The sequence below is a fragment of the Mauremys mutica genome, chromosome 3, assembly GCF_020497125.1.
Source record: "Mauremys mutica isolate MM-2020 ecotype Southern chromosome 3, ASM2049712v1, whole genome shotgun sequence".
Lineage (NCBI taxonomy): Eukaryota > Metazoa > Chordata > Testudines > Geoemydidae > Mauremys > Mauremys mutica.
The window spans coordinates 208,565,721-208,593,525 of NC_059074.1; the positions used below are offsets into that span (position 1 = coordinate 208,565,721).

At 51.6% G+C, this 27,805-nt stretch overlaps 1 protein-coding gene and 1 long non-coding RNA gene across 5 annotated transcripts; one reads left to right on the forward strand and one right to left on the reverse strand.

The window, feature by feature from the left end:
• Positions 1 to 3,607: 3,607 nt before the first annotated feature.
• Positions 3,608 to 27,506, forward strand: LOC123366298 (vinculin-like). Of its 4 annotated transcripts, XM_045009589.1 has the most exons (8): positions 3,608 to 3,772; positions 5,974 to 6,189; positions 6,932 to 7,115; positions 8,920 to 12,207; positions 14,630 to 14,821; positions 22,318 to 22,490; positions 25,334 to 25,451; positions 26,880 to 27,506. In XM_045009589.1, the coding sequence occupies exons 2-8, from the start codon at positions 5,984 to 5,986 to the stop codon at positions 27,075 to 27,077; spliced, it is 4,359 nt and encodes a 1,452-aa protein (XP_044865524.1). In that variant the 5' UTR covers positions 3,608 to 3,772; positions 5,974 to 5,983; the 3' UTR covers positions 27,078 to 27,506. The 4 variants fall into 4 exon arrangements, with proteins under 4 accessions (XP_044865524.1, XP_044865525.1, XP_044865527.1 ...); XM_045009590.1 differs by lacking the exon at positions 25,334 to 25,451; XM_045009592.1 differs by lacking the exon at positions 8,920 to 12,207.
• On the reverse strand, positions 5,607 to 27,313 carry LOC123366300. Its single transcript, XR_006578027.1, has 3 exons — positions 27,213 to 27,313; positions 6,908 to 7,073; positions 5,607 to 6,545 (listed from the first exon to the last, which is right to left on the reverse strand). It is a non-coding gene; the product is annotated as an uncharacterized LOC123366300 (long non-coding RNA).
• Positions 27,507 to 27,805: the final 299 nt, after the last annotated feature.

Here is a 27,805-nt window from a genome sequence, read left to right on the forward strand (position 1 = left end):
GGGCCCGGGACCCGGCCAGTAGCGAGCCCGGCCCCGCCCCGCAGCGCCCCGGCCATGCCCGCGGCGAGCTCCTCCCCGCCGAGCTCGCGGGGGGGGGGGCGGGGCGCCTCTCAGGGGGCGAGTTTCGGGGGGGGCGGGGCCCCGCCGCGGCGCCCCTAACCCGTCACGGGGCTGCGCTTCCCGCCCCGCCCTGCGCCGCTTATCCCCGGGGGAGACTCCCGGGCCCCCGCTCGGGAAAGGGGCCGGGGGAGGGGGCTGAAGTGGAGATTGCGGCGGCCGCAGGCCCCGGCTGTGCTCAGCGCTGCACAAGGTCCCGGGGGGGGGGGGGCGCACTCAGCTGCCGGCCGGGATGTGCAGCGCGCGCTTGGGGGCGGGGAGCGTCGCTGCGGCGCGTGACCCGACCGGACCCTGGCGCGCGCGGCGGCCGCGAGCCGGCCTCCCCCCCTCCGGATCCGGAAGCGTTTGCTACTGGCCGCTCGGCCGGAAGTGACGCCGTGGCCGCTCGGGGGGACTTTGCAAGGAGCCTTCGGCGCCTTGGGGGCGGGGCTCGGGCGATACCCCCCGCCCCGGGCTGTGGGGCCGCAGCGGAGCCCCGTGTCCGCTGCGCGGCGGGGCGGCCCCGGCCGGGCTGCCCGGGGGAGGCCGAGGGACCCGGGCTTCCAGCCAGCGCCTGTGGCCCCGCGCAGAGCCCCCGCCCCCCCCTGCTGTGCAGCCCGGGGGGTCCAGGGCTGGGCCGTGCGGGGGGGGGAGCGGCGGCGGGCGCCGCTTGAGGGTGCTGAGCAGAGACGTTTGTGAGCCCGGGGTCCTGTCTCCGTCCCCTTCCCGCTGAGGGATGTAACTGGGGTGACCAGGGAGCAAGTGTGAAAAATCCGGCCGGGGGTGGGGGGTAATAGGAGCCTATATAAGAAAAAGACCCGGAAATCGGGAACTGTCCCTATAAAATCGGGACATCTGGTCACCGTAGCTCTGTGGTTTGAGCATTGGCCTGCTAAACCCAGGGTTGTGAGTTCAATCCTTGAGGGGGCCACTTAGGGATCTGGGGCAAAATCAGTACTTGGTCCTGGTAGTGAAGGCAGGGGCTGGACTCGATGCCCCTTCAGGGTCCCTTCCAGCACTATGAGAGCAGTATAGCTCCAGATATTAACTGAGGGGAGCAATGAGGAGGTGCTCAGCACTTCTGAGGAAAATTGCAGGAAAGGGGAGGGGAATTGCTCTTCTCCCCAATGAATAAATATCCTAAAGAGGCTCCCTGAGCCAAAAAGGAGACTCACTTGATACCAACACCATGGGGCCCCAGAACCTGTTTGATTCCTCCTCTTCCTTAACTATCCCCTGAAGGCCTCCTGCAGGAGGTGATATAGTAACAGATCAGGGAGCTGTTCTCAGAAGGTCACAGTGATGCAACAGCTCATCCCTGGCTAGGAGACTCCAGGGTGCTCAGTTCCTACCCTTTAAGCCTTTTGTTCCTGCCTCCACTGCGCAGACGAGCATTTTCTCTAGATTGTTGTAGCTGTATTTCAGATTCATTTTGAAAGTGGCAAGATGTCTCACTTCACTCTTGGCCCCATGTCCTATGCTGGGACATTCTCAGTTTATGCTGCTATTGACCTGTACTGAGATTGGCGCATGGTGTTCCTCCTACCTACAGTTCTATCTCTCATGCTCTCTGGCTGTTGGAGAACTCAAAAAGATAGTGGAAGTTCAGGAATCCTAAAAATAAATGCTACTTCAAATGTAGCAGTCACTGCCTATGCCCCATACCGTCCACTTACCTATAAGCATAAAGCTCTCCCACTTACAGGATATCCTGCAAACAAAATCCCACTGTGGGATGGTTGCTGTGGAGTGGAATACAAAAGACATGATTTATCAAGGAATAGTTGCTTACGCAATATTTGTACTAAGAAAGGTTATAGAGAGAACTGGGAAAGGTCTGGGCAAATACCAGATACTTGATTTTCCAAAATCTCACTGTGCTCTACCAGCAATGCTGCTTCTGAGGAAGAGAAGAGTATGGGATACCTTGGGTACCAGAATGCCCCTGGTAAGATTCACCTGGAGACTATGATGAAGGAGCTTCCAAATCGCCATGTCCTCTTATCCCGGTACCTCCTCACCAGCTGCTCCTCTTGCTCACCTCCTTCTCTGAGGTAGAGGGCTCCTCACCCCCATTAGATAGATTCCCAACAATTAACATATTCCTAACCAGGGTAGTAGCTGTGTCTTGAATTAAACTGTTAAAAAGGGCACACACACAACACCAAACCAATTTCCCTCTCTCAGGAATAGCCTGAAAACTTGTTAGAAGGTTTCAAAATATACGGAGTAGTTGAACGGTTTGAAAATATACGTACATATTTCTTCGCTATGTATACATACGACACTCCCCCCCCCCCCCCCGGCCACTCTATACAGTAACAATTGCTTCTTGGCGGTGAAGCCAGGCTTTTTGGTTTGATAGCCCCAGACAGTGGGTGTGACTAGGATACTGCGCTGCCCGCTGAGTGATGGTGTCAAAGTGCCACACAAAATTATCCAGCAGCGTCAAGCTCCCCCCGCCCCCATTCAAGCCCCAAATCTTCCCCTACAACAGAGACCCCAGTTCAAAATGTCACTGGATGTTGTTCCCCAGAAGGCTTGAGTGAATGAAGACCCATCTCCCAAAGCATGAATGCACCAGCCGAGTATGGCGGGGGGAGTGGAGGGAAATGGGCTGCTCACCTGCCTGTAGTCAAGGGTCAAGTGAAAAGGAAAGAAAAAGAGACCCGAGTAAACCTTGGCTTTGTCCGAGTTCAGCCCTCCGCTGGCTGCTGCAAGGTGGAGCGGCCTGGTCTGGGGCTATGCACAGCTCAGACAGGGCTTGCTTCAGGATTGGCCTGGGAATGCCTCTGCAGACAGGCAGCCATTACCCCACAGGGCTCACCACCTTCTCCCTGACATGAGCTGGCGCCAGTTACAGCTCCCTGCACGGCTGGTCTCAGAGCAGTACGGTAGGGGGGTTACAGAGCATCCACAGCTCAGCCCCTCCTTGCTGCTCCACTCACTTTCCTTTGCTGGGATCTCTATGTCTCTCTGATCGCCCAGACCACTCTCCCCAGCACCCGTCTCTGCTGTCGCCAGCCTGCTCGGCCTCACTGCCCCCCCACCTGGGTGGGATAAAAGCAGGTGCACAGCCCCTGTTCTCCCCATCTCAGGAACCAAGGTCAGAGGAGCTCTCCCCCAGTGTGCTAGGAGGGTGGGTGTTTACTAGGGGAGGGAGAAGGTGGGGGACTTATTCCCTGGCAAGTCTGCATCAGGGCCCGGCCCAATCTGGCCACAACCAATGACTATTGGGAACGTCCCCGTTGCTGTACAGCTGCCTGTTTCATTTTTCACATCAGCTACAATAGGAACTGGGTTGCACTTATGAATGGGGGCATTGTTCCCCCTGCATTTATACACATGGTTCTCTCACAGAGAGGAGGGGACTGAAATGAGAATAAGTAGCTGAGACATTTCCCCACCATAGCCACTCACTGGCCAGTGCTGTGCTAATTGCTGGGGGTTGTGGAGTTTCTACTAGCTCCGTGCTTAAAATCGGTGGGAGGGCTAGTTAACACTACCGCCTCTGATGTCAGCACCGCCATCAGCTGACTGCCTGTAGCTATGAGACCCCACAGCAATACTAGCTTCTCGTTACTTGTAAACAAGTGTACACCACGTATTGAATTGTAGCTTGTTACCTTAATTAAACTGCAGTTGGAAAACCAGGGGAAACGCATTTCACCACAAGGTAAAGTGAATTTAAGTTTTTCTGTCAATTATGTGTTGAGTTGTGTGCCTGGATAATAACAATAAGGTCTCACAGGTGTCTAATAACCTTTACTGTTAATTTTAGAGAGTGCTTTCAGGGGGGTATTGTACATGATGTGGTTCTTGCTATAATCATAGCTTTCTTGTATTTATAATTTACAGCGGAAAGCTGTTCAAATGATAAGATCACCTGAGATAAGCAAAGTAAAATTGCACTAAGCTGTATTAAAAACATTTTAACTGTATAGTACATGGTACATCACTGAGAGCACTATCAAAAAGACTTAATTGCCACTGTAACAGTGTTACTAGAATAAAACACTTCTTGTTTTTTTATTGATTAACTTCAATGTCACACAATCTGGTTTCATGTATTATACACGATCCTCAACATCAGAGTCTGCACTGGGCAGAGGTGACAAGCACATGTTGTTTATTTTAAAAATTATATTTCTAATTCCCCTGTAAATTTCACTTTGCTATTCAGTTATTTAAGGCACATGTAGTACTATTACATTTTTTTAAGGGAAAGGGTTGATAGATTCTGAATATTCTCTGTTTAAAATAGAAGATTCAATAGAAATAAAATAATTGTAACAGACTCCAAGAGTCAGATTTTTAAAATGATCATGTACAGCTCCATTCAAAACTAACCTCTGCTCATACAGAGTGGGTAAATGAACATCTAACTGTCCAATTGGCATGTGCAAATGCTTGCCTGTGTACAACCAGTGTATGCAAAATTAGTGAGCATAGTTTTGGAGGTGAATTTGAGGTGGTCTGAAACCATGAGACAGGCAGGTGATGAATAATTGTAAGGGTCTTAGTGCAAACTCTAACTTTGGCCAGTCGCTGGAGCATTTCACTTCCATGCAGTAGCATGATTTGAGTGGTTTGTAATGAGATTATTAGGTGGAGAGGAAACCTGAGGCTGCAGAATTAAGCTGGAGCTCTCCTGAGTCTAGACAGGGTTTTCCCACAAGCTTTTTGGCGTGCCTGTGTCAGGTCAGGCTGCTCAGACTGCAGGAGCAGCTGGGAAGTTTCTGATCTTTTCCATTTCTAGTCTTGTCTGGCAGTAGGAAGTGCAGCAGCCCAGGAAAGTGAAAACTGATCAAGGGGAAATAGTACAAACTCAAAGGGGTGGTTGGGGTTACGTTTGAATTTTGAGTGGTGGAGCAAGTTGACTCTTGTTTCATCTGAGCCATTTTGACTAATGAGCTGACATTAACATGCTGGGCCAAATTCACTAGTGATGTAAATGGGTACTGACATCAGTGGCATGCTTAAGACCCCCAAACATTTAATTATGCCACATACCAGAGCCATGCCTGCAACAGGGGGCGCTCTCTTGCCACGCTGGCACCTCCTAGTGGCCTATTTGGGGATTAGCTCCTCACATGCTCTGACACCCCTTCCTGTAGTTCCTCAACCCGTCATCCATCACTTGCTCCGTGGCCTCTCTCATGCTCTGGGAGCTGCAGCACTTTCCTCTTCATGGTTTAACCCTCGGGTCAAGTCACAAACAAGACCCCCCAATCCTGGGGTGTTATCCGTCTCCTTCCAAACCATCCCTGGGAGTCCCCAGATAGGCTGCCCCTAATATGCCACTGCTACAGTGGCTCGTAGGGGAACCCATGCCTGCCCTCTACAATGGCTTCTAATCCAAGGGCCCTCCCCCAGCAGCTCAGAACTTTCCTCTCCCAGCCCTTACTGCTCCTTCTCTGGACGGCTCCCCACACTCCTGGGACATGCTCCTGCTCTCCCCCCTTGTACCCAGGAGTGTTTCTCTAGCTTCCTCACTGCGGGCCCCTTCCCTGGTGCCAGCTCCCAGCTTTATAGACACCACCCCTGCCCCTGCCCCTGCCCAGGTGAGCTTCATCCCCAGTTCAGTCTCTCGGCCTCCTCATTCTCCTCCAGGTACAGCTTATGGCTAACTGGCCTCTTTTGCCTGTATTAACTCCACCAGAGCCAGTGCGGGGTGCACACCCCATCCTCTGATTGTAGAAACAGCTTGCAGCAAAATTGGGGATAATGCAAGGGCGTTGTGAGACTAAATTCATTAATATTCCCAAGGTTCTTTGAGATGTTTGGCTGGAAGGTGCAGAGTTAGTGCATTCTGTTGTTAATTAATATTACTGTATTGTGGAGATGAATCTTTAATTGCGTGTCTTCTGTTTGTAGCCGAGAAGCAATGGAGCCTTTTTATCTGTATGACATCAGGGCTGTAACCTCCAACAAAACCATTGAGAGAATTATTTCACCCATGGCAGCTCAACTTTGTCATTTAATGATAGCAGCCGAGTGGGATGGGTTGAATAACGAGCGCCTAGCTGATTTAGAAAAAGCTGCCGAAGAATTAGCCAAAGCTACTGAAGAACTTGCTTATGTTGCAAGAAGGTAACACTGAGTTTTAAAGAGGGCAAAATGAATTTCCATCTGTGTGTATGTATGTACGAGTGTTACAGGTGGAGCAGGCACGGACACCTGTAGACCACATTTCTCTTGTTGCTTTTTAATTTAACCATTTGTTCCAGGCATTCTGGTTCCCTTCGTTTTGATTTGAAGTGCCTCACACACTGGGATATAGGCGTTCTAGTTTTTAATTTTTGTCTGTGTCTGTAGTGTTGCTTAACTCTAGTCTGTTGCTTTTCTGGAAGATGTCTCTGGTTTGTAACTCCTCGCCTGCAGTGCAGCTGTCATTTCCAGCCCCTCCTTTACTAGCCACAGAGATACCTTCATGGTTGGTTGACCACCTAGTAGATGCAGGGGAACAGTTAGTATGGGATGGGGTGCAGGCAAGTGGGGAGGGGGGTTCCCCTCTTACTGGGATTGGGCAGAGGGTCCATTCTACCCCCAACCACACACTCATGTGACTGTCTTACATGTGGCTGCTGTTTAAAAACCAGAACATTTAATTAAGGGAAAGCACAATCCCACCCCCTCCTCCCCTGCCCTATATCTGCTTACCCTCCACGGAGGTCTGTTCATTAGGAGCCGGTTGTGTCCTGCCTGGTCAGGATGTCTGGCTTCTCTCTGGAGTAGCTTTCCCAGTCCCATGCTGACGCTGGTTTACAGCGACGCGTTTCATTAAAGGCATCTGTGTGACCTTGCGTACCTGAGATCAGCATCCTTCTGCCAGGGTGGCTCATGAGTCCAACGATGAGCTGCTGGCTGGGAAGATGCTGCCTGCTGCCAAATCTCTCCTCGCGTCTGGGAGAAGCATCTTACTGGTGGCCCAGAAACTTCATATTCAGCCAGACGTTCAGAGTCATCAGGAGGAACTGATTGATTCAGCAAAGAGAGTCTTAACGGAGACTGTAAAGGTGAGTATAGTGCAGCTGTGTCATTTGCATGCTATAAATACACTCCTCCTCCACTAACTCTTCATTCCCTCCCAGCCAGGGCCAGTGCAAGGATGTTTCTCGCCCTAGGCGAAACTTCTATCTTGTGCCCTCCCCCCCACCGCGCCCCCGTCCTGAGGTTCCCCCCCTCGCGGCAGCTCCCCACCCCCCACCCTGAGGCAGCCCCCCCCCGCCCCAGCTCACCCCTGCTCCGCGCACGAGCCCCCCGAGCACACCGTCACTGCTTCACTTCTCCCGCCTCCCAGGCTTGCGGCGCCAATCAACTTAGGTGCCACAAGCCTGGGAAGCGGGAGAAGTGAAGCAGCCACGGTGTGCTCGGGGAGGAGGCGGGGCAGGGGTGAGCTGGGGCGGGGCGTTCCCCTGCGTGCCACCCCCCCCTTACTTGCTGCAGGCGTCCCTCCCCGCGCCCCCTGCCCCAGCTCCCTCCGCCTAAATGCCGGCAGCGACCGGGGCGGCCAAAGATCTGGCCACTGCGGTTGCTGCTGAAGAAAATGGCGCCCCCCAACTCCTAGCGCCCTAGGCAACCACCTAGGTCGCCTAAATGGTTGCACCGGCCCTGCTCCCAGCAGCTCTGCCTTCTCAGGGGAGATCTGCACAGTGGCTAATTCCTGTGTTTTCCGGAATGGGGTGTGTGTGGAGAACGAGGTTGTGTGGGGAATGAAGATCAGCTGCCGGACAAATCTGCCCTGCCCTGCCCACCAGGAGCATCGGTAGAGTTGCCAAACCTCCAGGAGTGGCCTGGAGTCTCCAGGAATTAAAGATTATGTTGTGTGATGAAACCTCCAGGAATATGTCCAACCAAAATTGGCAACCCTAAGTGTCGGAGAAATAATAAATGATGATAGCCTCTGGTGCTCTTGGGAGGCAAGGCACTGCTAGTACCCCCATTGTACAGGTGGATACTGAGAGCTTGTCTACACAGAGCGTAAGTGTGTGGCAAGTGGTGCAGAGTAAAGCTACAGTGCACTAACTGGCTGCGTGGACCCCACTACTGTGCACCAGAAGTTGTGCAACGGTGCTTACGACAGAATTTTTAGTGCATGGAGCAGGGACCGTATGGCCGGTTAGTGCATGGCAGGCTAGTGCACTCTAGATGTACCACCCAGCTGGCCACGCCCTAAGCCTCAGTGTAGACAAGCCCTTAAATTACAAGCTCTTTGGAGGTGGGACTGTCATGTTACAGGAGTGCAGAGCCGCCAGCATAACGGGGCTCTGACTCGCCACACACAGAGTATGTTGTAGCTCTTATATGGTCCTTTTCATCTGCAAACCCCAGAGCACTCTACAGAAGAAGGGCTGTGTGGTACCTCCATTCTACAGCTGAGCCAATGAGGTGAAGTAGTTTGGGGTTGTGGGTGAGACACAACACTGGGAATTGGGAGATTTCTGGTGTGACCTCAGACAAAGTCACTTTACCTCTCTGTGCCCCAAGAGTGGTTAGTAACGCTTCCCTTGCTTTCAATAGTGCGGAGAAGCTGTGGTCATCACTGCTCATGAAGTGCTGAGATGCTCTGTGGGTGTTTTTGTAATGTCACGGGAGTTCTGTACCCTCAGGTTTCAGCACTATCGATCCAGTATCACTCACCAGCAGCACTTTTATTCTCAAATTCACCTAGACAGATGTTATCAATGCACACAGGCATTTTAAAAACAAAGCCAGCAAGCTGAAAATGACAAGTACGTTCCTAGCAGAAAGAACAACACAGATCTTGGGAAATGGTCAGTGGTTCCTTTTTTGTGACCTTTGTTCTGATCTATCAACTAGATCCTCCAGCTTGAAGATGATGCTGTAGTGACGAGGATTATCCAGGCCGCTCATTGGCTTCAGGATTGCCTGACTGCACTCGAGGTTGCAGGAGACATACCAGCCCTGCTGGCTGCTTTCCGTGACTTTTCAGAGTCCTTGCTCTTGCTGAACAATTTGACAGAAAGACGCATCCAAGAGCTCCGAGATTCTCCTCCTCAGAAGTATTTGGCCCAGACGCTGCAGATCCTTAGGAAGTGTGTCCCGATGTTGCATGCTGCAAAACACAGTCACCTGAAGCACCCCCAGGACCAGCAAGTGAGTGGTTCCAAAAACTACATTTTCCATTTGATGGATAGCACCATAAAGGAACTGATTTCCTTGCTGACAAACACCAGCAGAAACAAGGAACTACTGGAAAGAAATGGGCTCTTTTCCCAGCACCTGAGCCAGCTGCTGAGCCTCCTGTCCCACGCAAACCCTGCTCACCTAGCTGAGGGCGAATTCAGTTTGTGTGTGGAAACAGTGATCTTCCACTGCATGCTTCTAGCTAACTCATCAAGGCCAAGTATTAAGCTGCAGTTGATAAAGCACTGCCATCATCTCCTAATGCTCAAGAAAAGCATTTCCAACTACGGCAGCATAATGGAGGAATTGCCAGCACAAAGCCAACTAGAATGTAACCTAGAAGAGAAATGTCATGCAATGAGAGTTGAGGTGGAGATTCTTGATCAAACCATGCTCACTGCTGTTTTGTGTCAGATTCTGGACACTTTCACAGACATTAACGAACCCCTGAAAAGGTTAATGGAGGCTGCACTGGAACCTACTACTATGCAATATTCTCCTGCGGGAGAGGATGGATTTCTAAGAAAACTTCAGCCTCTTATTACTGCCTTCTTCAGTCATGCTCATCAGATGCTCAAAGTGGCAAATTTTGTTCTGGCCAGGTGTACCAACCTCAAAATCTTTAAAGAAACTGAAGATCGTGTAGACTGTTTAAATAGACTCCTTGCCACGGTACCTCTACTCCTCACGGAAATGAGCAAAGATCCTAATAAGATTAACATCGAGGAACAACTACAAACCTTCTATCAAAGATGGGCTTGGACAACAGAAAGCTTGTTAGCGTGTGTTGATGAGACAATCAACTTGCCCGAATTCCTCGATCTGTCTATTCAGGAAATGGCCAATCACAGACAGTGTTGTGAACAAGAACTAGAGAGTCAGAACTCTGGAAGGTTTTCATGGCATGCCGCGCGTATGACCAGCCGAGCTGCTCGCGTGATCCAAGTTACTAACAGATTTGTGGATAAAGTCAGAGATCCCATTTTCAAGAATGGTTTGTTAGTTTTAGTTAAGCAACTGGAAATCTCCATTCTGGAAGTGAGAACTGCTACTAGCCACTGTTTAGGAGGCATCTCTTGTCTACAAACTAGAAACGCATTTTCAAAGAGAGTAAAGCATCTGATGGACTCCACTCGAAATGTCAGAGAGGGGCTGGATGAGTCTAACCATCCAGATATTCTGAGTCCGCTTCGGGAACAAATTCGGAGCCTTGACATTCGAAAAGAGCTGTGTTGCTTTTCAGCCCAGGACCACGTAGAGCTCAGACCACCAGATGTCATAAAACAGAGCACTACTGACAATACTGAATTAGTGGAAGAATTTTTAAGTGAACAGCTTCCGTCAGCCACCTCTCCTCTTGAGATGCTTCCAAGAGCAGGTAACGTATACCCGGGAAGAGTGGATTTACATCCTGTGATCAATGAACTCATCACTGCAGCAAAGAAACATGATATTACTGCTGTAAACACTGCTTGCTTTGGTTTACTTGAACTTTCCAACTGTTGTGTAGCTGCAGCTCAGGAAGCCTTACCAATTGTCAAGTCGCCACTGCTGGAAAAGCTGACCCACTACAGAAAGATAGTTCTATTAACACCATCTGTTATTAGCTTAGCTAGGGAGATAGGTCCAAACCCAGTTTCCAGAACAGACAGACTTCTTCCAACAGCTGTTTTGTTATCTGAGAAGATTTGTGAAACTAACCAATGCCTGGTGGCTGTGGCAGGCTCTTGGTATAGTCTAGTCCAGCAGTTATTCTGCACGGTAGCTCCAGCTGACTTTCTGAAGAGCAAACAAACTTTGGATGAGATAATGCGGACTTTAGCAACAGTTGTTCAGCTAGCGGCTGATGTTGCACATACAGATTGTAAAGAGGAGTGCACAATAGTTCCTAAGATTCAGGAAAGGTTTGTACGGGTCCAAGCAAAATTCACACGTGCTCAGACTAATACAAAGCATTTACTTGAAAAGGCACTGTCTTCTCATCAGGACCATCTCGAGGGGATCTGCCTTCTTTGGTCTGTCAGCATACAGGTGCTCCTGAGTGCTGTGGATCAGCTCATAGGACGAGATGTTTTGTTCTTAGGTGAATTAAGGAATACAATGAAGCACAAGCTTCGCTTGCGGGATGTCCTGGCAGCTGTCTCTGAGAGCTCTTTGAGAATACAGGAGGCAGCCCGGCTGTCCTATCTCGCCTGTGCTGAACACAGCGTGCAGCGTGACATCCTAGTGCTCCGGGAGGAGGTAAAGGTACTAACTGAAGCTCTGTTGCAAGTGGTGGATGTTCTGTCTGTCTCCCCAGTGCCTGCTACAAACTTGTCCATTCGTGCTGAGCTGCTCCAACGAGAGCTTGCTGTTAGAGTGAAAGCACTTCTGCTCCTCCTGACCAGCAGCAATCGGGAGTACACGAGAGTCATCCAAAACATCCTCATACTGGCCTGGCCTCCTGCTTGTGCCCAAGGAGGTGACGGAATGATGGCTAAACAGGCAGGTCAGATAATGGCAAATGTCCAGCTGGTCAAGACCATCATAGAAGATGCTTTGGAGAACACAGCTCATCTAAAAATGCGGGAAAGCCTGCTCTCCCTGACAGACCACCTTCTCCTCCTTACTGCTGAGCTGCTAGGAAGAGCTGGTGAGCAGCTTCAAAGCCAGCAGGACAAGGAGCTGGTCCAGCTAGACTACATTGCATGGGAGTGGTCTGCTAAAGCTCACTATGTGGTGACACAGCTTCAGTCAGTGAAGGACATTGATAAAGCCGCCTTGGAGCTCATTAAGCAGTGTTTACAAAACAGCGAGTCACGTGCTGTTGCAAACCAATGTCATGGCAAAGCAGAGCTCTCCCCCGCCAAGATACCCAGCACCAAACACCAGAATCTCACACACCAAGCCAATTCAGCAAATGCCTGGCCTACCATGAGTGAATCCAGAGGTTTAACTGCCAGGGATGCATTTGAAATCATGGTATAGTAGATCTTAGCTATTTATCTCTCTCTAAAGTGTGACAACTGCCTTTCACTGCTTGTCCAAGAGTCCCATATGTCTTGATCATTTCAGATTGCTTTGGTTTTCTTTAAATCAAATTATACAATGGCTTGGAGATGTGGCTGCACAGAACCATCTTCCTCTCTTGCTCACTGTCTCTGTTGCTTCCATATCCTACTAGCAGCAGAACTACATGCAGTGAGTGTCCCCTATAGCAGGGCTCAAGATTACCTCGGTGTAGTAGCACCACAGTCACTGGGTTAACGAGGTAAGCCGGCTGATTGCCTTGTGCCTCACTTAACTCTGATGCAAAACTGTGTCGGAAGCTGGAGTTCACTGGAAACCAGATTTTATATTGGTCACTTTTGATGGACAAATACATTTAAAATAAACCAAATACAAAAGGTATCGGCACCTAGTTATCGGTCGGTATTTCCAACTAGGTCTGAGAGGCTAGGCACAATGTAAAAAATTTGCAGATTTTTTTCCTGAAATGGAGATAATTGCAATTAGCAAAATATCTAAATTCAGCATTCACTGCAAAGTGCCAAGGCTGGTGCACTTAGGGCAAGTCTACACTAAAAGCCCTACGTCGGTGCAGATGTACCAATGCTGCTGTGCATCTAGTGAAGACGTTCTCCCACCAACATAGCACTGGTGTGGACAGCACTCGTGTCGCTCAGGAGGGATGTCTTTTTCACACCCCTGAGCGATGTAAGTTAGATCAACTTAAGCAGTAATGTAGACCCGCCCTTAGTGAGTGGCTAGCACATTCTTCTCCAATTGAAATAGCCAGATCTTTTGAACTGAACAGGGGATGCCTAGTGACTGAAGATACTGAGAGCACAGAACAGAGTGAGAACATGCAGATTTGCAGAATGAAATTGGAGGCTACCGCAGTGGTACAGATCAGACTTTTTTTTTCTTCTTTGAGGGAAGTGGGGGTGTGGGGAAGAGAGGGCCTGAATTTACCAGAGCAGAAGCTCCACTTATATATTTTCCTCCTTGTGTCAAGTAAAAAGAAAAAAAAAAGAGGGGAGGGGGAAAGCAGAGATTTCAAAGGGTCTCAAGGGAGTTAGGCACATGAGTTGCACTGAATGTCAGCAGGGGCTGGGAGCCCCACTCCCAGCAGCCACTTTTAAAATCCTTGCCCAGGAAGACAGGCAGGGCACCTAGAATTAGCTTGTGGCCACATACAGTTTCATCAGCCGTGCAATATGGGGCTGATGCTGTGCCCTTTAAAGTCCCTAGGTATCTTTCCATTGACTTCGAGAGATGGCTGGAAGGACTTCTGAGTGCTGGAACAAGCCGCTCAGGTGCCAAGTTAGGGCTGAAACTTGAAAGTGACGAATATGGAAGGTCTTGCCGAGCTGACTAGGATTTCCTTTGGGCTTCGCAAAGGGCAGCTGGGTGCTGTGCATAGTTTGAGTAATAGCTGTTTGAATGTACCCTGAGAATCCTGCACCATGGAGCGTGCTCCATGCTGTAGCCTTGCTATGCTGGTAAGCAGGATGCTTGCTGCCATTTCTGCAAAACATGTAAATTTGGACATCAAGTCATTTGAATAAATCTTCCAATCTTCAGCCTTTGTGGGTACGACAAAAGAAGAGTCTGATGGCTAGGCACAGCTGTGGGATTCCTGCAGCTATGCCTGCCCAGCTGTGGGAACTCTCTGCCCAACTCTTTATGTGGCAGGGTTTCTTTCAGTTACATCTGCTACCCCCTAAACTCACTAATCAACTCTAATTTTCTCTTGTACTGCAATATTCCACCCAGCATCCTGCTGAGCATTTGCAGTTGTTTGGGCAGGAGGGAGGATTGGACGGGACCTGGCCGGTAGTGCTTCTAAACCACATAAAGCCAATATGATGCGTTAGTCAGGCAGCGTGTGGGAGGCTGCCATTTTCGGCTTCTGAAAACTATTGCTTTCAGTTGCAGCAGGCATTCACACATTTCAAAATAAACCAGATAAAATTGGTTTAGCTCACAACTAACTGTCAGCTCTAATGAAGATGGTCTTTGGGCTGCAAGTCAGAGGATAATATGAGGAGATTGTTTAAAGGGACATACGGATTTAAAGGGACCCCTGGGGTAGCTAGACTCAGTCCAATGGAAAGTGAGGACTGAGGCTTGGCTTACTGGATGGGATGGAGCTAGGCAACGTTTCTGTTTGTTTTGCTTAGTAGAAATGGCTCAAGGAATAAACCCGTAGAACAAGCCCAAGAATATGCATGTGTAAAAATACAAAACATACCCATTTCCTACATTAAAAAAGTATTTCTGCCAAAAAGGGACTATCTAAACTCTCTTCATGACAGCACTTTGCCATGGACGTCAGTAATGCAGATGGTAAAAGGGAAGGTCGGTTGGTTGAGGTGAATCTGTTTTACTGTCTTCACAGCTCCTGATTGACTCTCCAAACGACTCCCACTCCACTAGCAGCGAGCAGGGTAAGGGAGCCACTCCTGCTGCCCTGCCAGAGGATGCTGGACAGTGGCAGGATGACAGCAATAAAATGTCCCAAGTCACCAAGGAAATGGCCACTGGGATGTCTCACATGGCACGGTTTCTAAAGAGGAAGGGACCAATAACGGTATTGCCAGCGTTGTTATAGGATGGGAGGAAATATTTCACTCAGTAACCACAGCCAGCTAAATCCTCCAAGCACCCATTTGTGGTGATCACAAATGTCTGAGCCACATTGTAGAGAGAGCACAATGCCTCAGTAAGTCAGAAAGGGGGTGTTATCATGATGAGAAGGCTGAACACACACTAACTCCTGCGCACACCCCTGGGAAGACTCAATCAATGTCCGTTTCACTTAAAACAGGTGTAATAGCATTAGTGTGAGTGTATCTGCAATTCTCTGAAAAGAATTTCCTCCAAAAAGGAGAAGAGGAAGGCAAGGAAGATTATTCAGCCCCTTTTCCCTATTTCAATCTATTCATTGGCTCTTGGAACTATTACCCTCCCTCTTCTACCCACAGGCCTGCTGACTGCTGCAGTTTGGGGCCCAAAGTCTATTTGCAACTCCAGTTCTTTGACGGAGTTTGGCATATCGAACAGTCCCCAATGTAGCCAGGGGTGGCTCTACAAATTTGGCCGCCCCAAGCAGTCATGCCCGGGAGGCGCCCCCGAGCCGCGGGAGCAGCGGACCTCCCGCGGGCATGACTGCGGAGGGTCCGCGGCTCGGCTGGACCTCCCGCAGCTGCGGGCGGTTCGCTGGTCCGGCGGCTCCGGTTGAGCTGCCGCAGGCATGCCTGCGGGAGGTCCAGCCGAGCCGCGGGACCAGCGAACCGTCCGCAGTCATGCCTGCGGGAGGTCCACTGGAGCCGCCGGCCGAGCGTCCCCTCCGCAGTCATGCCTGCGGCAGGTCCGCTGCTCCCGGGGCTCCGGTGGACCTCCCGCAGGCATGACTGCGGCAGGTCCGCCGGCCCAGCCTGCCGCCCCCCGGGAAAGGGCCGCCCCAGGCGGGTGCTTGCCCCGCTGGGCTCTGGAGCCGGCCCTGAATGTAGCTTTCACAGAGCGAGTTAGAAATGGCGGAATGAGCCATGAACTGCTGCTGCAGCAGCTGCAATTCGGATGTTGAAAGCACTTTAAAACTATCCTGTTCTTCTTCGAGTGATTGCTCCTATCCATTCCAGTCAGGTGTGCGCGCCGCGCGTGCACGGCTCTTCGGAACTTTTTTACCCTAGCAACTCCGGCGGGCCGGCTGGCGCCCCCTGGAGTGGCGCCGCTATGGCGCAGGATATATACCCCAGCCGGCCCGTCCGCTCCTCAGTTCCTTCTTACCGCCCGTGACGGCCAGTTGGAACTGTGGAGTGCTCTCTGTCCTCCACAACCCTAGCTCTCGCTACTTTCTTGTGTATATAGTTCGTTTAGTACTTAGTGTAGATAGTTTTTCATAGTTAGTTAATTAGTTAGGTTTAGGATAAGGTTAAGGGGGGTATCCCCTCCCTTTCCTCCCCCGGTGCGGGCTTATGCCCAAGGCACCGGGCTTTAAGCCCTGCGTGTCGTGCCAGCGGCCTATGCCAATTGGGGATCCACACGACGCCTGCCTCCGTTGCCTGGGCGAAGGACATAGAACAGATAAGTGCTCTTTCTGTTCCGCCTTCAAGCCGCGAACTCGCAAGGAGCGAGATATTCGCTTGAAACAACTCCTAATGGAGGCGTCGCTCCAACCCCCGGCACCGTCCGCGCCGGCACCGCGAGCTTCCTCGGTGCAGAGCGCACCGGCGGCACCAAGCCGCTCAGGCACCGCGGCACCACAGCCTAAGCCAGCGGCTTCGAAGACCCGGCACCGCTCGCTCTCGCCTTCAAGGAAACACAAGCTGGCGAAGGCACTTGCTAAGGCCCGCGCTGAGGACTCAGCGAAGACTGTTGCGCCACCTGCGGGCCCCGCGGTGGCCGTGCACAAGCCGTGCACCGGGCCTTTGACTCCGGCGCCGCAAGGGCCGTCGAGTCCGGCATCGCCACGCTCCCCGGCACCGACCGTGGTTGAGCCCCGGCTGCCATCAACGCCGGAGACTTTCTCCTCGGCACGCGAGCTAATACAGCTCATAGAGGCACCGAGCCTCCGGCCCCCGGCACCGCCGGCGCGGGCTGTCGTATCGGCAGGGAAACCGGGCAGGATGCTTTGGCCGCCCTCTCCGGACAGACGGCACGGACGGCGCTCCCGGTCCCGGTCACGTTCCCGGTCCCGCCGCAGGTCACCGTCCCGTCGATCGCGATCTCGGCACCGCTCCCCATCGCGGTACCGATCACCGTCTCGACGTCGGTCGCAGTCTCGGTACCGCTCGTCATCGTGGTACCGATCGCACTCCCGACGTCGTACCAGGTCCCGATCGCCGTCGCGTCGGCACCGACGAGGGTCTCCGTCCCGGCACCGTTCCCGGCACCGTTCCCCACGCAGCCACTCCCGGCACCGCAGGTCCGGCTCCCGGTCGAGCTCCCGGCACCAGTCGAGCTCCCGGCACCAGTCGAGCTCCCGTTGGTCTCGGTCACCGTCCCGGCACCGTGAGAGCCTGCACCGATCCTCGGCACCGTCCGGGCCCGATCTGCCTCGGTCGGCGGCGCACTCCATCAGTGCCTCGGCACCGCCATGGCCGTCCCGCTCTGCATCGGTCTCCTCCGCAGTGGACGGCGCTGCCCACCTTCGGCCTACCCCACAAGGTCATCCTCAGGGGGCACAGCAGTGGGGCTTCTGGGTGCCGTGGGCCCAGTACGAGACTCAGGGGGTGCCATTGCCCCCGAGAGCTCCTGCTTCCGAGCGCAGGGTACCGGAGGCGACGGTTAGCCGACCGCCCCCTTCTCCTGCGCGTGAACCGGACCACGAGGAGTCCATGCAGCCCGACCCAGCCGGCGAGCAGTCTGCAGATCCTTCGACAGAGGCCGCTGTCCAGGGGTTGTCTTCGTCATCCTCACCGGACGAGGCGGTGGCCGGAGCTTCTGCCAAGGAGCCTCCGCCTATAGATCTGAAGGCCCACCAAGACCTTCTTCGCCGCGTGGCGACGGCTATGGCTCTTCCGGTGGCGGAGGTCCAGGAGGACGAGGACCCCATAACTAACGTCGTCGGGTCCGAGGCTCCCGTGAGAGTGGCGTTGCCGTTTGTGCGAACAATTCAGAAAAACGCCACCACACTTTGGCAGACGCCTGCGTCCATCCCTCCTACGGCTCGTGGGGTTGAGCGCAAGTATTCCGTCCCCCCCACGGGCTATGAGTATCTATATACTCACCCAACCCCGGACTCGTTGGTTGTCCAGTCGGTCAACGACCGGGAGAGGCATGGTCAACCTGCCCCTGCGCCAAAGTCGAAAGACGCGCGGAGAATGGACCTGTTAGGCCGCAAGGTCTACTCGGCGGACGGCCTACAGATGCGCATCGCCAACCAGATGGTCCTCCTCGCCAGGTACGTCTTTGACATCATGACGTCCCTGGCAAAGTTTACGGAGCTCCTGCCGACAGCCTCCCGCCCGGAGTTCTCGGCAATGCTGGACGAGGGCAAGAAATCATCCAGGTCCTCCATCACGGCCGCCCTCGACGCCGCGGACTCGGGGGTTCGGACCTTGGCCTCCGGCGTGACGATGCGCCGCATCTCCTGGCTCCAGTCCTCCACCCTCCCGCCAGAGGTGCAATATACATTACAGGACCTGCCTTTTGACACTCAGGGTCTCTTTTCCGAAAAGACTGATTCCCGGATCCAGACCCTGAAGGACAGTCGAGTTGCCATCCGCACCCTAGGGATGCACACTCCAGCTCCACAGCGCAGGTCCTTCCGGCAACAACCCTCCCGGTCTTTCCCTCAACAGCGGTACCGCCCGTATAACAGCAGGCGGCCAGGGCAAAATCGCTGTCGTCAATCCGGCAACAGGCGTAGCCAGGGCCAGGCCCCTTCCAAGACCCCGCAAGGCTCCAAGCCGGCCTTTTGATGGGACGCCCGAGGACGGCCCATCACTCTCCCTACCGGATCCTACCCCTTTATTTTACAACCGCCTGTCCCATTTCTTTTCGGCGTGGTCCCAATTAACAACGGACGACTGGGTGCTTCAAACAGTCCAGTCGGGATACCGCCTTCAGTTTGTTTCGCCCCCCCTTCCCACCCACCCTCCCTGTCCCTCTTCAGGGACCCCTCTCACGAGCAACTCCTCTTACAAGAGGTCCAGACTCTGTTGAGCGTGGGTGCCATAGAGGCAGTGCCTCAAGACAGGCGGGGCAGGGGATTCTATTCCCATTATTTTCTCATCCCCAAGGCGAAAGGGGGGCTACGTCCTATCCTGGACCTTCGCAAGCTGAACAAATACCTGCTCAAGCCCAAGTTTCGCATGGTCACCTTGGGGACCATCATTCCCTCTCTGGATCCGGGAGACTGGTTTGCCGCCCTCGACATGAAAGACGCCTACTTCCATGTCGCGATCTATCCTCCTCATCGACGTTACCTCCGTTTTGTGGTCAACAATGCCCACTACCAGTTCGCCGTGTTACCATTCGGGCTCGCTACCGCACCGAGGGTGTTTACCAAATTCATGGCAGTGGTTGCCGCAGCCCTCCGCCATCGTCAGATACACGTCTACCCGTATCTCGACGACTGGCTGATTTGCGGACAGTCTCGACAGCTGGTAATGGACCAGATGACACAAATCCTGTCCCTCTTTCAGCAACTCGGTCTTCTCATCAACGCCGAGAAGTCCACTTTGATTCCGTCACAGAGGGTGGAGTTCATTGGAGCGGTCCTCGACTCCTTGTTAGCCCGAGCCTGCCTACCGCAATCTCGACATCAGACGATGGTCTCCATCATCCGGGACCTCGTCTCCTTCCCGACCACGACGGTGCGCTCCTGCCTCCGCCTCCTAGGCCACATGGCATCATGCACGTATGTCACCGTGTACGCGCGGCTCCACCTCCGCCCGTTCCAGTCTTGGCTCGCGTCGGTGTACCGACCGCATCGAGATCCCATCGATATGGTGGTCACAGTCTCCAGGCCTACCCTCGACTCCCTCAACTGGTGGCTAGACCCGCAGGTCGTCTGTGCGGGAGTCCCGTTCCATCCGCCTCGCCCGTCCGCCACTCTGACCACGGATGCCTCAGCGCTCGGTTGGGGAGCTCACCTGGGCGACCTTCACACCCAGGGTCTGTGGTCGCCCCAGGAGCTCGCTCTCCACATCAATGTACGCGAGCTGCGAGCGATCCGTCTGGCCTGTCGCACCTTCTGCACCCACCTGCAAGGCCGCTGTGTGACAGTGTTCACGGACAATACAACAGCAATGTTCTACGTGAACAAGCAGGGCGGAGCCCGCTCCTCCCTCCTCTGCAAGGAAGCGATGCTCCTGTGGGACATCTGCGTGACCCACTCCATTCACCTGGAAGCGTCCTTTCTTCCGGGTGTGCAGAACACGCTGGCCGACCATCTCAGCAGGTCGTTCCTCTCCCACGAGTGGTCCCTCCGACCAGACGTAGTACACACGATCTTCCAGAGGTGGGGGTTTCCCCAAGTAGACCTATTCGCGTCCAAGGAGAACAGGAAGTGCCACCTGTTCTGCTTGTTCCGGGGTCACTCGCCGGGCTCCCTGTCGGACGCCTTCCTGTATTCCTGGAAGGATCGCCTCTTCTACGCCTTCCCTCCGTTCCCGCTCATACACCGGGTGCTACAGAAGCTTCGGAGGGACAGAGCCACCGTCATTCTCGTCGCTCCGGCCTGGCCGAGGCAGCATTGGTACTCCCTGCTGCTCGAGCTCTCCGTTCGGGATCCCATCCCCCTTCCGTTGTGGCCGGACCTCATCACCCAGGACTTCGGCAGACTCCGCCATCCGAGCCTACAGTCCCTCCATCTTACAGCTTGGTACCTGAGTGGTTGACCCACGCAGAGAGGGACTGTTCAGCGGCAGTGCAGCAAGTCCTACTAGAGAGCAGAAAGCCTTCCACTCGCTCCACCTATCTGGCGAAGTGGAAGTGGTTCGCGCTCTGGTGTGACCAACGAGGCCTCAATCCCTTCGTAGTCCCTGTCCCTACCATCCTGGACTACCTCTGGTACCTTAAGGAGCAAGGTCTGGCGGTCTCCTCCTTGAGGGTTCACCTGGCAGCAGTGTCCGCCTTTCGTCCATCCGTGGAAGGTCGGCCCATCTTCTCCAACCAGATGGTTTCCCGCTTCCTTAAAGGCCTGGACCGCTTGTACCAGCCGGTGCGGCGTCCTGCCCCGACCTGGGATTTGAACCTCGTGCTGGCCAAGCTGATGGGTCCCCCCTTCGAGCCCTTGGCCACGTGTTCCCTGCTCTACCTCTCCTGGAAGATGGCCTTCCTCGTAGCCATTACATCAGCGAGGCGAGTCTCTGAGCTACGCGCTCTAACTGTTAGTCCTCCATACACCGTCTTCCACGGGGACAAGGTGCAGCTTCGACCTCACCCGGCCTTCCTCCCAAAGGTGGTCTCGCCCTTCCACCTGAACCAGGAGATCTTCCTCCCGGTTTTCTTTCCAAAGCCGCATGCCTCGCCTCGGGAACAACAGCTACATACCCTCGATGTCCGCAGGGCGCTTGCTTTCTACATTGAGCGGACGAAGCCCTTCCGGCGTTCGCCCCAGCTGTTCGTAGCGGTTGCTGACCGCATGAAAGGCGAGCCGATATCCTCCCAACGGATTTCCTCCTGGGTCACAGCGTGCATCCGGACCTGCTACGAGCTGGCTCGCGTGCCACCATGCCGCCTCACCGCTCACTCCACGAGAGCGCACGCCTCGTCGGCCGCCTTCCTGGCCCATGTCCCCATCCAGGACATCTGTCGAGCGGCCACCTGGTCTTCGGTCCACACCTTCGCCTCCCATTACGCGTTGGTGCAGCAGTCTCGAGACGACGCAGCCTTCGGCTCAGCGGTATTACACTCCGCCACGTCTCACTCCGACCCCACCGCCTAGGTAAGGCTTGGGAATCACCTGACTGGAATGCATAGGAGCAATCACTCAAAGAAGAAAAGACGGTTACTCACCATAGTAACTGTTGTTCTTCGAGATGTGTTGCTCCTATCCATTCCAGACCCGCCCTCCTTCCCCACTGTCGGAGTAGCCGGCAAGAAGGAACTGAGGAGCGGACGGGCCGGCTGGGGTATATAACAGGCGCCATAGCGGCGCCACTCCAGGGGGCGCCAGCTGGCCCGCCGGAGTTGCTAGGGTAAAAAAGTTCCGAGATGCCGTGCACGCACGGCGCGCACACCTGACTGGAATGGATAGGAGCAACACATCTCGAAGAACAACAGTTACTACGGTGAGTAACCGTCTTTTTTCTCCATCGGCCTCTGAACCATTCCCACAGGGTCTCTTGATGATGTTTGTTTGTCCATTAATATCCCCACCCCATGCCCATAAGGGGCATCAGGAAGTTTGTGGGTGTTTCTGTTGTGAGGCCCAGCTGTGCCCTCTTGGGAGTTGATACATGCATGTGACATCATCAAAACCGACACAGCTGGGCAATCAGTGGCCTCAGCCAGGCTCCGATAAAGGTTCCGTTGTGCTAACGTTCTAGCGCGAATAAGGCAACAGCAGATTTTACATCCATTGTATAGCAAACACCCCCCTCTCTCGCCTGACTTCTTTTGATTTAATTTTAGACCAAAGAGCAGCTCATTGCCTGTGCTAGTCAAATGGCTTCCAATGGGCAAGTGTTTGTCAGATTTGGCCGCCTGATTGCAAAGAACTGCCTAGATGAAAGATGTGCAACCGAACTGCTGTGTGTCACTGAGCAAATCCAAACAATCAGCAACCAGCTCAGAATTATTTCCAGGTAAACCGAAGGTTCAAAGCATATTCTCTCTCAAGGCTGATGTGTGTGTTCGCTCCTTCTTAAAAAGGGATTTTAAAGGACACGGCTGACTGTCTTTCTTGTTCCTATTTGCATATGGCACCAGTGGTAGGCATCTAGTTACTGGGCTGAAGACTGTCTCTGCCATGAAGAGTTTTCCTCTTTGTTTTACCTTCTTACAAGCTGAAAAACAACATATCCCCTGGTTTTTGTTCCACATCCTTGTCCGAAATAGATTGCAGTCCGTTAAGCTTGGTATTGAGTGAGGAAAAACAGGCAGGACCAGAATAACAGTGAAAAGCCAAGTGGCTGCGTTTATTTGGGGGATAATTACAACTTGGGCCGGGGGAGTAGGCAACTTTGGCTGGGATGGTATCAAAATTACAAACACACCCCAAAACACAGTAATAATACACTTTATACTGCTCACCACACCACACCAAATAGGCAGACACGCCAATCTTACAAGATAGGAATCGGGTTTGTCAGGGCGGTACCCGGTGCAACACAGAACAGAGACCCACGGGCCACTGCCTCAGCCACCCTTGCTTTCACACTAAGGGTAACCCAGAGTGTGGTGTGGCTGCAGCTGGGCAGATTCCACTCACTTAGACCGCGGGGACGGGAACCCCTTGGTCTGCTAATCTCCAGGTGGAGACAGCTCCCAGATTCATTCACTCCGGACAAAGACAGAGCAGTGATTCACACACACATAAAACAGTTTGCAATTAACAATTCACTAACAACTAGAACAATTATACAAGCTAGCTAAGCAATTGTGCAATTCTGAGCTCATTAATACAATCCTGATATCCTGAGTAGATACTTGGTACTGAGTTAGGGAGGGGAAAAATAAGAGGCTAGATAAGCTAACTGTCAGACATCAAAAAACAAATACCGCACTCCTGGCGCAGCTGACCAGCAGAACAGACACCAGAAGCATGACGAGCTGACAGGGATCGGGTCCAAACGACAACGAATCCAAACAATACGACACGAGCACGCTTTACCGGGAGGAGACCCTGGCCGAAAGAGTGATCAGGTCCTTCAGCTAACACGCGGATGCTCCACACAAATTTTGAGGGGAAACCTAGTTTTATTGAGAGGTCTCACTCCCTCCTGTCAGTATCTGATTGGCTCCCTGGTCCCTCCTCCCTCCAGGCTCCGAGCCGTTGCCACCCCACGTCAGCAGGATTTGCACACGACACACTGGAGTTGACAAGTAAACAAGCTTGACCCTTAGATGACTGGGTCCAAAAAGAGCGGGAAAGTGAGTCGCTGGGCAGGATTAACCTGACCTCCAGACGACCTGCCCAAAAAACAGGTTGCCAGGCAGAACCAGGCTTTCACACACAGAACTAGCCTGACCTTTAGATGGCCCAGCAGGAGAAAGAAAAAAAAAAAGAGAAAACAGGAGAACATACACAGCCAGTGTTGCTGGGTAGGATTGAGTCTCTGCCCTCTCCTATACAACAAGAACCTGGTCCAAGATGGAGGCAGTCCTGTCCTTTTAACAGGACAAGATGGCCGTGGACCGACAATTGGCCATTCAAAGCCATAACTTCGTATCGGATTGCGACAATCCTAGGTTAGGGTGGATCCCTGTTACTTCAGCAGAGTGAAGGCATTTTAACCAAAGTCCTATTGAGATCAGTATAACTATCCTATTTGTAGTTTGTTTCTGAATTACGGATTTTTGTAAATAGTTACATATTTCTATTCATGAAGATTCCTCACCGACTTCCACTTTTCAGCACGTGGCATGGTGAGGTCCACAGCCTGCAGCAGTGTCCCTTTAAAATCAGTGCATGTGCATGAGGTGTGTCTATAGAAACAACGCCTATAGCGGACAACAGGGAGCCTCTCGTGAGCAGCACGTCTTACCCTCCCGTGCAGTGTTATACGCTGCTGTGCAGAACCGAAGGTTCCGCTTTCATCTCTTTCCACTTCTAAAATAGCCCAGTGCTAAACTCTGAGAGCCCGATCCTGCTCCCAGGCAGCCGGTGCTGAGCCACCTCTGGGCTTCAGCTGAGCCTAGAATAAGCCTTGAGCTAATGTTTGAACAGCTTTCTCCAGAGCTAACGCTACTTGTACTAGGAGGCACGTAAGTCCCCTCTTGCTCTCAGGCTTCCAGCCATGCTGCATCTGCCTGGAGGTTCTCTGGCTCCTTGCAGTTAATTTTCCATTGACACTCCGAAACCCAGTGTGAGCTGGGCACCTGTGTCCCTTGGGCTCCTTGACCAATGAGTGCCATGCCGCTGGTGGCTCTCTGGGGTCCTGAATATCTCTGCATAGCTCTCTGTGCTAGTTAAACAGAGCTCAGAGACATCTCCCTACTTTCTTCTTGCCACAGTCTCAGTGCTTATGTCACCCTCATCTCCACACTCTGAGCACACCGGCTAAGTCCAAATAGCAGCAATAGTTTTCCTTTGTCCCCCTTCGGCCGGAAGGACCAGCTCACACTGGGTGATTGAGGGAAAGGGTCTGTAACTAGTCACTGGCAGCAGTATCATTGGGCATTCAGGCTACAGCAGGTTTCAACATTGCATTTGCTACTTCTCCATTCTGGCTACTACTGCTCCTGCTTTTATTCTTTTGCTCTCCCTACAATGGCTTTTTAAAGCTGAAAATCTCTTCTGTGGTCAAAACTGTTCCATGAGCAAGGGCCAGCGGTACTGGAGCACTTTCCTTCCACATGTATCAGCTTGTTCTATGACCTTCCTAGATCCAGGGAGCCCTCAGCCAGCCGTGACTCTAGAATGACAGTATGTAGTCACTTAGCAAGTTGTGTAATGTTTTCTCTTTAAATCTGTAAATATTTTAAGGGTAAAAGCAGCAACAGCAGGGAGTAAGTGCTCTGCTGAACTACTGGTGAACAATGCACAGAATCTGTTTCAAGTGGTCCTACAGTCCCTGAAGGCAGCAGAGGCTGCGTGCGTCAAAGTAAGTGTGCACTGGTATAGGTCAGTAGTTCCCAAACTTGTAACAACCTGTGAACCCCTTGCAACAAAATGTCACGTCTTGTGAACCCCCTCCTAAAAATGAGTATTTCCAGGTATTTTCTCCTTTACCTGAGTATAAATTATAAAAGCAGTGATCTTGGAAATATAAAATTTGTTTTTATGACATGCTTATTACACACTATTTTAATTATTTATCATTACATTATGAAAATGGCAACCTTCTTCCAAGATCTCACTTTCGTAGCTTGTATCACTTTGAATAAGCCTGTTATAAAACAAGGCTCCTATGTTTCATCAAGGGGTATCAGATGTGAAACAGCATGAAGATATTTAAGAAGCCAACTCAAGTTTCTCCTACACAAGCATTCAGGGCTTGAGCAGTCCAGGCAAACAACGAACATTACAACAAAGCTTAAACTTGTTCTTCATAATAATTTTAAAAACAATACTAGCTGCCTATTTAATTAAAAAAACAGCAAAAAAAATCCACCTCCCTTTCCATTTCTTATAAGGAGTCTTGAAGTTTAAATCTCCTCAGTGTGACAGAGATGCTTGCTTTGATCTGCTTAGCTCTTTGAAGTCCAGGGGCTCCGGGATGCTGGCCCCATGCTGCCCGGGGTCCCTAGGGACAGCTCTGTCCACCATTAGGGAATTTTTCCCTGAGAACCCCCTGTAACATTTCACGAACCCATTTGGGAACCACTGGTATAGGTCAAGATTCTTTCAAAAGGCAAGTGCTGGAAATAACCTATAAACCCTCTTCAGTCACTGATTTCCATGACACAGGTATTTTTTGTCCTAGATTATGACTTTGCTTTTGGCTGTATTAAAACAAATGCTGCCTGGCTACACCCCATTTATTAAGCAATCCAGCTTGCTCTGTATCAGTGACCTGTCCTCGTTATTTACCAGCCTACAGATCTCGGTCATCTACCGATTATTTTCGGCAATGATTTTTTCTTCCAATTAATTGATGAAGATACTGAATTGCGTTGGGCTAAGAATAAATCCCTGGGGGCCTCACTAGCTGATTCCCCATTAACAACTGTGTTTTCAGCTCTATCATTTAGCCTGTTTCTGATCTATTTAATATGGGCAATGATTTTGCAGAGTACCAGCTTGTTAATCAGAATGTCACACTGTACGAAGTCAAGTGCCTCTTTTCCATAAAACCATGCTGATTGGCTTTCATTATATTTCCATCCTTTAACTCTTTACTGACAGTCCTGTGTCAGCTGTTCCATTGTTTAGTCCAGGAGAGGAGTGAGGCTAACCAAGTTAACTTGGTTCCCACATATGGGCATCTAGACTTGCTGTGTTTAGGCCCCTTTGTACTGTAAGAAATTTTAAACTCCTTTGTCTATCCAAGTATATTAATGTGTGTAATTATTTTGCATCCTTCAAACAGGGTTTGCGAAAGCCAGATCCTGACTCAGAAGAAGCAGAGGCAGCTGCCTTTTGTATTCAGTGGAAGAAAAAGCTGTTGTGGCACAGAGTCAAAGAAACTTTAAACCCAGATAGGGATGAATTCGGACTTCGCAGAACACGTGCAGGGCGTGAACCCACCCTTACAGCTATGGTTCAGGAACCATCGTCTCAGAATTAAGAACTATCTCCCCTACCCCCAAATTCCAAACCTGTTCAACAACCAACCATGGAGTAGGAAGGGGCCTCTGTCATTAATCCCTAACTCTTGCAGGAAATGACATCACCAATGGGGAGGGACAATAATGCCACTTACCTCCTTAGAAGCTAATAATGAGCAAGAGACCTTCACAAATAAGTGACATTAGCATATATAGTCTGGAGGCCCAGGCTGGTCATTCTTGGCAATGAAGCAGCCCCTGTATAAAAAGCAACAACTATGTTATTTTAATAGAAGTGTTCCTTAGATACTTATCTGATGTGGTGTTGTAAAGGAGTAGCAAGGTATTCCAATGCAAGATTTTTGTACCCATGTACCTTTTGTGCAAGTGAAAAGGCTACAAAAATGTACTTAAGTTGTCAAGATAAGTTTGAAAGAAAAAATGACCAATAAAATGGGATTTATTTTAAAAGACAAATTTTAGTAATGCAAAAGATTTCTTTGACACAAATTATCACTGTTTTATTTTAAAAGAAAAATTCAACTCATACAAAAGGTCTGACACAAATTAATATGGCTCATTACTTAAAGAGCATTAGCCTTGTGCTTTGTATTGATAAGTTCATAATTATTCATTGACACAATTTTTTAAAATACTGTATTCATTATAGCAGAAGCCAGGTATACTATTGCATACCATCATGTTAGCAAAACACTAACACTCCTCAGCAATGGGCAATATGACAGTA